The sequence below is a fragment of the Macrobrachium rosenbergii genome, chromosome 59 (assembly GCF_040412425.1).
Source record: "Macrobrachium rosenbergii isolate ZJJX-2024 chromosome 59, ASM4041242v1, whole genome shotgun sequence".
Taxonomy (NCBI): domain Eukaryota; kingdom Metazoa; phylum Arthropoda; class Malacostraca; order Decapoda; family Palaemonidae; genus Macrobrachium; species Macrobrachium rosenbergii.
Window position 1 is genome coordinate 8,118,843 of NC_089799.1, and position 11,954 is coordinate 8,130,796.

At 35.8% G+C, this 11,954-nt stretch overlaps 1 protein-coding gene and 1 long non-coding RNA gene across 2 annotated transcripts; one reads left to right on the forward strand and one right to left on the reverse strand.

Moving 5' to 3' along the window:
- Positions 1–879: 879 nt before the first annotated feature.
- On the forward strand, positions 880–2,016 carry LOC136837449 (antifreeze protein Maxi-like). Its single transcript, XM_067102227.1, has 3 exons — positions 880–1,082; positions 1,129–1,709; positions 1,952–2,016. Exons 1-3 carry the CDS (start codon positions 880–882, stop codon positions 2,014–2,016), a joined length of 849 nt encoding a protein of 282 aa, XP_066958328.1.
- An 8,097-nt stretch (positions 2,017–10,113) lies between these two features.
- On the reverse strand, positions 10,114–11,782 carry LOC136837458 (uncharacterized). The gene is made up of 2 exons (XR_010852694.1): positions 11,596–11,782; positions 10,114–10,488 (listed from the first exon to the last, which is right to left on the reverse strand). It is a non-coding gene; the product is annotated as an uncharacterized lncRNA (long non-coding RNA).
- Between the last annotated feature and the right edge of the window lie 172 nt (positions 11,783–11,954).

The following is an 11,954-nucleotide window of genomic DNA, read 5'->3' on the forward strand; positions in this document are numbered from 1 at the left end:
TTGGGCGCCCAAACAATTGTCTTGGCTGTCCGCCGATGGTAGTTCAACCAGAGGAGCGGGAGAGGATGCAGCAAGTGCGTTCCTGACGAGGTCACAGAAGTCTCTGGCTTCCAAACACGGCCTCTTGAATTTCGAACTCTGGGCCAACCGTACCTGCAAGGAGTCATACGCCAGCAAAAAAAAACAGGAAAAAAGTTCTTAAGACTAAGTGCTTACAGATTAGAATCCTACCTGGCCCCTAGCCTCAATATGCCTATTTGACCTTCCCCATACCTAAATGCTCCCACCTCACGTGATGGGGGTGAGAAGGGGGGTTTTCATTGTTCCCCGGATCGAACGATGGGGTGAAGGAAAGCCTACGCTAACGGCTTCGAGCTAGTTTGAACTATGCTGGTTTCTCCGTCTCCCGCCACTTTGGCGCCTGACAACGCCAACTGAGACAAAAATTCATCACTAAGCTAACTAGATCACAGCTAAATAGGAGGGAGGAACATAAATCCTTGATAATATATATATATATATATATATATATATATATATATATATATATATATATATATATATATACATACAGAAAACGTATTACCCCCTTCGAACAATTAACATCGCAACAAGTAAATTATGTTGCATTAAAATGCAGTCCCTCTGTAACGAACATCATCAATTCCAAAACGGCAAATATACTGAGAGAGAGAGAGAGAGAGAGAGAGAGAGTAGATCCAACTCATTAACGGTCAGTAAATATCGTCGTCGACGGGTTTCTACCGTTGCCACCCCGTCCCCCTCATCCCCAACAACAGCCCCCCATTAGCCGCCAAATGTAGCTATGTGCAGTGGCGTTCACGACGGATTACACACGAACACAGAAATCGCCAACGCATGAAATTGCTTTCGGTGGCCGACCAGGAGCACCAGCGACGACAGCAACAGAATCAGTCAAAAAGTAACAGCAACAGAAGCAGCAGAATCAGTCACACATTAACAGCAACAGCAACAAAGCAGCAGAATCAGTCACAAAGTAACAGCAACAGAAGCAGCAGAATCAGTCACAGAGTAACAGCAACAGAAGCACATCAACAGAAGTAACGGCAACAGTAGCAGCAACAGAAGCAACATTAGCATCAACAGCAACAGAAGCATTAACAGCAACAGTAGCAACAGAAGCAGCAACAGCAACAAAGTAACAGTATCAGCAAGAGCAACAAAAGCGGAAGGAACAGCAGAAGTAACAGCAACAGAAGCAACAGTAACTGCAACAGCAACAGAAGCAACAGTATCAGCAAGAGCAACAAAAGCAGAAGTAACAGCAACAGAAGCAACAATAACTGCAACAGAAGCAGAAGCAAAAGTAGCAGCACCAGGAGCAACAGGAACAAAAGCAACAGGAACAAAAGCAACAGCAACAGGAGTAACAGTATCAGCAACAGCAACAAAAGCAGAAGCAACAGAAGAAGTATCAGCAACAGAAGCAAAAGTAGCAGCACCAGGAGCAAAAGCAACAGCAAAAGAAGCAAAAGTAGCAGCACCAGGAGCAAAAGCAACAGCAACAGAAGCAAAAGTAGCAGCACCAGGAGCAAAAGCAACAGCAACAGAAGCAAAAGCAACAGGTGCAAAAGCAACAGAAGCAAAGGCAACAGCATCAGAAGCACACGTTTCATGGTTTTGGATGCCCCAAGCGTTGCAGGCACTTCTGTCGATTGCGTTGCCGAGTGAGATGAGGTCGACTAATGGGTGTCCTCGTGTCTCTCTCTCTCTCTCTCTCTCTCTCTCTCTCTCTCTCTCTCTCTCTCTCTCTCCAGACCCTTTGCTTCACCTATTCCGTGATTCACTTTTTTTTCAACATCTTCAGTTACACATATTTCTTCCCAAATTCCTCTATAGGAATCAAGTGATTCCCATCCACAGTTCCAACTCCTATTTTCACATTCACTTTTATAAAACTCTCCTCAAGTGAACACTGTCAAGGTATTAACCCGGTATGTATTCACCTACCCGTCACCTGATCCGAGGTGCTAGTTAACATGGCGGAAGCTCACTGGGACGCCGAGTTTAGTACTAGCACCTCGGGGATCAAAGATATCGTTTATTGATATACAGAAATATATAGAAATAGGGCTAGTACTAATCACGGCGTCTCACTGAGCTTTCCCCATGTTTAGTACTGGCGTAGCCTAGGTGGATTCATACCGGGTTAATACCCACTGTCAATTTCATTCAGCATTCTCTGCGACTTCTCTTCCTTCTCACCAATTATAAGTCCTTGTCATCAAAGAACATAATCCGTTCCTCAATCCCACCACAAACCTTTTTCTCATCAGAGAGAGAGAGAGAGAGAGAGAGAGAGAGAGAGAGAGAGAGAGAGAGAGAGAGAGAGTCTACAGGGAAACTATAAAAAAAAAGAGAGTGGGAATTTAGAGGAACCAATAGATTTCTTTGGAACTATGTATCTGCCACCTCAGTTTTCTCAACACACTCCCCATAAAAATATTAAACGATCAGAGATAACATATGAAGAGGTTTGGAAAGCATCGTCTTAAATAACTACATAGTGACAAAGTTACTTGTTTGTTTTTTATAATGTCTATGTAAGATCGTATTTTATTTGAGTACACTTGGACATTAAGAAACTTCAATTTTACACTAAATAAGTCTACCCAGTCACAGTTACGTGACTTACCCGAGAGCTCTTCAGCAAATCATGTTAAATCTCTTACCAGATTTACGTAGAATACAATAGAGTATTGAATTTTGGCCAAAAGGCCAAGCGCTGGGACATACGAGGTCATTCAGTGTTGAAAAGGAAATAGAGAGTAGAACGGTTTGAAAGGTGTAACAGGAGGAAAACCTCGCAGTTGCACTATGAAACAAAGGAGAAGGTGGATAGCAAGATGGAAGAAAGAGAACATGAACGGAGGTACAGTAAAATGAATGTAAGGGGTTGCAGCTAGGGGCCGAAGGGAAGCTACAAAGAACCTTCAGTAATGGCTACTGAGGTGCACTGACGGCACTAACCCCCTACGGGGTAGATTTACGTATCCAATGACAATTCTGCCATACCAACATACCATTATATTACATCGGTGTTTTAAAATGAGTATAAGACAGCAATAATACCTCAAGGTAATATTAATCCATTAAAGTTTTTTTATATTTATCATATGCTTTTTTTTACTCGCAACTACTTACATCTCAGGCTGCCATGGTGTCCGCCTGACTAAAAATGTCTGCTGACGAAATCTCCTTACGTAAATGCAGTATTCACTCAACGAGAATAAAGTAATAACTCTTCTGATGTTTTTCTTAACAAAATTCATAAACTTAATATATAACTGGTAAATTGTAGAAACGTTTTGGATTGGCTGACTGATTGGCTGGGGTTAACTGGCGTTTTTAAAACAAAGAAACATAACTGAGAAAATTGGACTCAAACCTCAACATACGAACTAAACACACACTGCTGCCCAATTAATTGAATGCCAGATATGAGAAAGTCCAGAAGCGGAAGCCATAAAAATGTCTGAATTAAAGCAACGGAAATTTCTTTGTCAAAATTATGCAACAGGAGTCACTGACCGTCCAAAAGCGAGAATTTGCAAATACTGATAGAAACATGCACGCTATGAAGTGGGGTATTGATTGATGTGACAATTGATAGCAAAAGGATTCCCTTTTTTCAACTTTCTAACTCATTTGTCTTATGTTAAATGAAGATTACGCCTTAATTTTATGAATTTTTTTATTTAATTATTCTGTCAAGATAAGTTATAACGGTAGCAGTAGTTTGAAGTGTCTTCCTCAATATGTTCTGGCTTTCACGTAAGACATTATTATAAACTAAATCGATTTTATATCTTCAATCTCATTATCACATACTTTCTATTGCATTTTCATTTATTTATTTTTCCTACTAAAAGACTAGTTTCTTTTTATGATTTTATAAACTATCAAGAATACTTTGCTAAATGCTTTGGGGACAGTTCAGAAATTGCAACATGTTCAATTCCAAAGGTATAAACTAAAATCAATATGGATTGTACTTTACATGCGAAAATTAAACTTGTTTTACTTTGTTCGTTTGACTTGAAAGGTATTTTCAAGGGAATCAATATCAATATAACAGGCACCGCACATTTTCTTCGGGTATCCCTTACAAGAGAGGGAACTTCAGTTTTCAATTAGGCGCCCAACATAGAAAACGCAAACTAATATGCCTGTTTGAAGCCTCTCTATAATAAAATCATTACTTCTGAAACCACTGTATATCAACACGTAACACTTGTACCACATATGAGTCAAGCTATCAATGAATAAATTTAAATCATTTCTTAGGACCACTGTGGATGTTTTACCAGTTTTTATCTATAATCCCTTCCAAGATCATTTTACATATACATGTATATATATAAATATATATATATATATATATATATATATATATATATATATATATATATATATATATATATATATATATATATATATATATATAATATATATATATATATATATATATATATATATATATATATATATATATATATATATATATATATATATATATATATATATATATATATATATATATATTATCATAAACTGGACTCTTGGCTGATGAGAAATTGAAACAAAATTATATCTGATGCTGCCATGAAACCAAGAAAGCCCAGCTTATGAGCAAAAGAAAAGTTATTTGAAAACTTACCTTAGATTTTCCTGGATTTACAACTGAATGGGGAAGGTCGCCATATGGGAATTAGAGTTCTTTTACAAATTTACATTGATTTATTTACAGAGACTTAGCAAATAAACAATGAGACACAGAACAACATAATCACTAAGGGGCAGATTCAGGACACAGGGAACAATGATGCAATGATTTGGCAACAAGCAAGTTGATTAAAAATGGGGTCAATATGTAATACAATCAGTCCAATGACAATAATAACATTCAGTCTTGCCCTGATTACACGAAATAGTCTCAGGTAATGCAAATGGTGGAACTCCAGGATGGGAGAATAATTCATATGAACATTTTCGGGCCACAATGGAATTCGGTAATGATTGCGACCAGGGATTTTCAGGATTTTAGTGGCAGACGAGATACTGAAGCCTGGATTGCGATCGGTCCGCGTGTCTCCCCTGAAAGAGACGTTCTAAGTTAGAAATGACGGTATACACTGAAGGAGATGGAATCCACCTCTGAAATACCCCCAATACACGTTCTTAAATGCTAAACATGACGTAGCCTACCAGATGATTATCAGAAAATCATGTAATCACAGACTTGGAATTTTATTCGATTGGGGCTTTTGAAACAAGGAACATGTGATCGCACTCATACAAAGATAAAATCAACACTGATATCGCTTAACCTAAATAGCCCTTAAATTGCACTGGGGGAGGGATAATTGATGGCTATCACGGGATCTTTACTTGAATTCAAGGCACATAAATGGCAAGGGATGGGATACAGGCAGGATTCGAACAAAGAGGTTTGCTTTATGGAGGAAAAAGTTAAAGTTAAAGAAATGGAATTTTAAGGAGTTTAAGTAAAAGGGGGGAGGGCTGGTATTTGAATATTTGCAACGTACGAACCTTTTATGACTACTGTTGGCGGCTAACAGCCATTCCAGTTGTCCGTCAAAGTCAGTTCAACCAGCGGAGCAGGAAAACAATGCAGCACGTCTGCTACGGGTGAAGATAGAGGAGCGTCTGGCTGGTTCCAAACAACATGGCTTCTTGGAGTGTCGAGCTTTTGGGCCACCCGTACCTGCAAGCATGTCAAAAGAACCAGCAAAGAGGGCAGAGGAAAAGCACACTTATCATTATATGCCTACAGCTTAGAACCCTGCCTGTTCCCTAGCGCTAAATGGCCCTTTTAGCCTCCCCCATACCTACATGTCTCCCCATCACGTGATGGGAGTGGAAAAGGGGGTTTGTATTGTCCCTCTGGATCGCCTGATGTCAGGAGGGGGTACGGAGGCCTAGCTAACGGCTACTGTCTGATTCAAGTAGGCTCGGTTTTGTCCAACGCCCAGGCCAAATTCAAAATTAAATAAGGACAAATTTACAGGAGGGAGGGATAGGCAAATGAATAACAGATGAATTCAAAATTAACTAAGGAAATCAAATTTACAGGAGGGAGGGATGTTTATCCTGATTATAAAATATATATATATATATATATATATATATATATATATATATATATATATATATATATATATATATATATATATATATATATATATATATATATATATATATATATATATGTATATTATATATATATATAATTATATAATTATATATATATATATATATATATTATATATATATATATATATATAATATATATATATATATATATATATATATATATATATATATATATATATATATATATATATATATATATATATATATATATATATATATATATATATATATATATATATATATATATATATATATATATATATATAGTATATATAATATATATATATATATATATATATATATATATATATATATAATATATATATATATATATATATATATATATATATATATATATATTTCCCCTTTTTCCCCCATTCTACTAACAAGAATGCACACGGACAAACTGGTCACAAAATATACTCAAAATAAAAGGAGCTGCTTGATATAATTAAAAAAACTTTGCAATACAGTACTACCACTAAGAACGGGCAAAGAATAACCAACATCACAGAAAACAGTGTCACCGATTGCAATAATTAAATGAACACAACCAACGAAAATAGAAGACACTTACTTTTCTTTAAAAAGTGATTCCAGGTTAGTTGGTAAACATTAAAACCACAGACAATTCTCAGGACGCTTCCATCATGATAAGCCTGTAACAGAACAAAGGCAACTGGTTAAAAAACAATATCGACACAATAAAATCTGAGGAAAATCACTACCATTGGCTTTCAGTGGTCAAAGTAAAATGAAAAAGAAAGTCTTATGCAAAACTCACATCCATGTAAAATTTTTCACATTTTAAATAAATCTACTTTGCAGAATTAAAAGAAACAGCTAATAAATCTGACTAAAGTTGCTATAAAAATTAAGAAAAGTATTTAAAGAGCCTCACTAAATGTACTGCATAATCAAATTGGAACCAGAATAAAACCATCTACAATGAAAGCATCACTCAATTTTCTAAACATATATTATCAACTTCAAAATTTTTTCTCTGAATTTTGTCAAGTATATTTTTTTTGTGGAATTTATTCAAACATGAAAATCTAAGTTATATTAGCTGTCATCTATGCGAGTTACTAAATCTAAGTTATATTAGCTGTCATCTATGCGAGTTACTAAGAGACCATTCTGCACTACCAAGAAGCAAAGGAGAAAGTGACCGGATTGCTTAATGCTATTAATCAGCACTTTTATCTTCAATCCCATTAGGCACTGTTGATTAGAAATTAATATTATACCAATTTATATTATACCTATTACCAATAGCAATTAATATTATATCAATTATGATGAAATTATACATTTCAATCTTTCAGTGTCTTCATAGTTTAAATTATTATTGAAGAGAAGATATCAAAACAATGTTTTGCTTTATTCAGTTATTATCATGCAACATTATTATCAAGCAACACCAGTAATTTTTCCTTAGCTTCCAGTTGAACAGAATGCCTGGAAAGTAGCGTAAGAATGAACTCACCATATAAAGAAGCAGAGACGTGGATGCCAGAGCTCTTGGAATCAGGCCTCGAGTCCCATATTGTCGATGTCCGTGATTTACGCCAACAGACACAACCACAAACCCGTAAAGGCTGGAGGTACTTAACCTAACTGACATAGCCTAGCCGGCATATATGTCCTAATTTATATAGCATAAGTAATTAACGTGAGTAATGTATCTTAATTATAATTTCATACCCAGCGACAACTCAACCCCTAGACAGTGCAATACAACTCACACACCGACAGGCCTAATTGCAAAAGGATTCTAATCGCTAAAATCCCTTTCAAAGTCATCCCTCCCTCACCCACAACCCCCACTTTACCTCTCCTAGGCCTAATGCGCTTTTTATTTCAAATGAATTTGCCACTTTTGGTGAATTCGTTACAACAGATCGAATGAGTTTTTCGACAAGAAACAAAAACTTCGCAGTCCCTTTCAAATCCTTCGCCCCCCCTCTAACCCCCGTCCACCCTACCCTTCCTAGGCTTAATGCGCTTCCGTTTTTATTATGAATTCATTTAACGCTTCAAGTAAAAGTAACGCATTCATTTTAACAAAACTTGGATTTGTTATTCACATTATGTTGCTGTTTCCTCTAATTACTTATACAATCCAGAAATTTCTTTCTTTAATTAGCTTAAGCCAAAGCGCAAGGACAGTAGCAATAAATTACCAATAAGTTTTCTGTACAAAAGTAACTAGTTATCACAAATACAGATAGGTTTAACAAATATCTATCACACAAACAGAGACGAATCCCTTGCAATTCGACTAGGCCAAAACGCAAGGACAGAACCAACAACCATTGTAGCAAAGTAAACTATGCCACTAATTTGCAGACTTTTGGGAAACATTTATAGCACAATCGGAAAGACAAAACTTTTGCTACTGGACCAAAAAGGCCAAATGAGCAGGAGGATACAACATCAAACCAAAATTTTGAAATCTAAAAAACAAATTTCCTGAAAGAAAATAAAAATGCACAAAAATATGTGCTATTAAGGTTAGAAAACAACAGAAAATGTACACACAGAATACAATATGTAACACTCACCAACTGCAACCATCTTCCAGTTTTTTTTTTTTACCATGGATGGAACCTTAAAGGCTTTTTTCTTCAGCATTTAAAAATGCAAAGGACAACAAAATTTATAAACAAAATAATAAAATGAAAATTAAGTAGTCTGATTTACAAAATCATTATTACAAAAATACATTTTGCTTAATTATGAGGCCCTTTTTGAATGATGTTGAATAAGAAAATAATCAAATTTTCTCTCAAATATTATCCTTTGTGTTTTTAATACTTCATTACCTCCGGATATTTTTCAAAATGTATTAAGATCTGTTTATCAATCAAGATTCAAACCTGTTTATTAATTCAAATATAAGACTGAAATGCTGAGTTTTTCTTTACAAGTTTCAAATCCTTCACCCACACGATCAAAATGTAGTAAACCCAATTCAATTCACAGGGGAACGCGAACCAACACCATCGAACACAGCGTGCATGCCAAGCAAGCAAGTAGACTTAACAGACATGGACACAAGCAAGGGAAAGCTGACTGAGCGAGCAAGCGATTCTAGCAAATGGGAAACCGCCACACAAGAGAGCTAGGCTAGCATTCAAGCGAGCACCTAAAGAAGCGAACAGCGACCAACCGACAACTCCTTAAATGTTCTCTTCCTCTGTGAAATGATGGGTTACAGCATTTTCAATTATACATTTGCTATAAGTGATGCAATATACACTGAGTCCCCAACTTTTGTTTTAAATAACTTTCTGAGTTTCAAAGCAATAAAATCATTACTGAAACAATTATATCTTTTTCAAGGGAAGCCTTCAAGGTAGCATCATATACAGTGAGCCTCAACTACCATGCAAACTCTTACTTACTACACAATTATGTAATCACATTTTTGAGCAATAATCACACCAATAACATAAATAAGGGGACAATACACTCCATAACACAGTGACAAATTATCAATTACCATTCTAATATAAAATCACAAAAATACAATAGCATATGTCAGCATGACATTACAAGCAATAACAACACAATCAGTAAACAGTCAATATGTCTTAAATGTCATCATAGACCTTGAGAGCACTTAGTACACATAATACATATCATTGTGTGAGGTGCTAAAGAAAGAGCAGGAAACAAGTACTGCTAGTTTATTATTGAAGCGACCCGCTTATAAAGCGGCATGCAGACGTCTGCGTATACACAGAGACCACGAGTACAAAAATTTTACATGTGACCTGAGGTCAAACTATTTCTCTGCAAAACAGGACAGGTACATACAGAAAACATCATGATTAACAATAACTGGTTGGACATAAAAATACTGTCACACATACATGGTACAAGGGCAAATGAATAGATAATAAATAAACAATTCACAATAATGATAATAAGGTTGCGACAGTTCGATCTTAGGTCGCATGTGAAGGCACCGTAGAAAACGGGATGTCTACCATAGAGAACCCGTGAGTGGGGACTTTACATCATGTGTGGTACACAATACTTGTTTGATAAAGTTAAACAAAAACCAAACATTAAACCAAGTACACAACTTAAAGCGAACACTTAAACCACATACATAAACCACATATCATAAAGTGCCTCATAGCAAAAACATCACCTGAAATTGTAATGATGCAAAATGAGAAATTCAGTAAAAGAAAAAATCTAAAACTCAAGGCTCACTGTATCATGGTGGACCTACCTTGCTGAAGTGTGTGTAATCTGTGAAAGAAAAGGAAGGATACTAGTGAAAATAATAATTACTGTATACATAGGAATTTACAACACTATGAAAAAAGAAAATTAATTAAATTTCCAATAGATATCTAGACATCTCAAGAATTCATATACTGACCAAACAAAATAATTTTTGCAGTAGAAGTGCTGGCATAAAAAAAAAATCTGTGATTTTCCTTGACAATATTGTTGTTTATGAGCTATTATGTTATGAAATCATCCTTATCAGATGATAACTACTAAACAGATGGCAACATTATGAAACGTTAATCTCTTGCCAGATGGATGCACCTTATAGCTTTCTCAATTTACCTCGTGTTTTATGCACTTTTTAAAGTTATTATTGGGTCAAACCACCCATTTCTGTTTCCGTTACCATTATACCTAACAATTATAGAGGACCTGTGGAAAATAGGGTTTTTGGAAATGCAATAATCGTTTAAAGTCAAATAATACTGATCCCGGTAGAACTAAGCAATAGCTCCGCATGGCGTATTACATTGGAAACTGATGCTTCCTATAGCATTTTGGCGTATTATCAAGAATTGGAAATTTGATGCTTCCTATAGCATTTTAGACTATGGCATTTACGTTTTCATGTTAGAATTTACCGTAATATTTCTTGTCGGTCGACTGTAATTAACCTGTAATCAACCTCGTGAAAAGCCAATTTGACGGCCCAGTTCAGTTACCTATGGAGGCGGGTAGGCCCTACTGTCGGTTTAGTCTTCAAAGGTAAATATATAGTTTAGTTACAGCCGGCCGACAAAATATTACTTTGCCTGTCAGCTCGATCTAGGTTAATGCAATCAACCTCGTAATTTGAGCCCAGTTAACAATAGGCCTGCCTTTGAGTGTGCCTTCAGCTTTATTAATGGCAATTTAATGAGGTAACCTTTTTATTAATGGCACACACACACACACGACAGGTGTGGGCCTTAAGCCTATGCATAGGGAGGCGATAATTTACCCACATACGGGCAGACGTAACTATTGGGCTAGGCCTATGGACGTGAAGTCAACATTGCATGCACAAGGTATATGATTTTACCATAACTGGTTACTTTCTCATACTAAAACACAAGTATTTACCTTGTATAAATGTTCCTTGAAGTATCCAGAATATACTTCGCGTGAAATTATACGCCATTTTATAAGCAAAATCCATTAAAAATATCTCACAAACACTTCGTTACAAGTACCTTAACACATTCGCGAAAACAACATGGTATTATGATGCCGTAACGTTTCGGTGTCGTTCCAGTGTTTTGTTTTGCTTACCAACAAAATAAACGTTAAGGAATTACCTTAAATGAGTTCAAATATTATTTAGATAATAATTTTGAAATTAAAGTAATATATTACGTCCAAATTACATGAAAATTTCCCATGTAGTTTGTGTTACACGCTAATATAAACAAAGTGAACGCCTTCGTTCGTCATATGAAGAC

Excerpts from the sequence above, each read along its gene's own strand:
- LOC136837449 (XM_067102227.1), top strand. The coding sequence starts at position 880 with ATGAAATTGCTTTCGGTGGCCGACCAGGAGCACCAGCGACGACAGCAA. Across the intron at positions 1,083-1,128 it reads ACAGAAGCACATCAACAGAA|CAACAGAAGCATTAACAGCA; the intron begins GTAACGGCAACA and ends TAGCATCAACAG. Across the intron at positions 1,710-1,951 it reads TCTGTCGATTGCGTTGCCGA|TGAACACTGTCAAGGTATTA; the intron begins GTGAGATGAGGT and ends ACTCTCCTCAAG.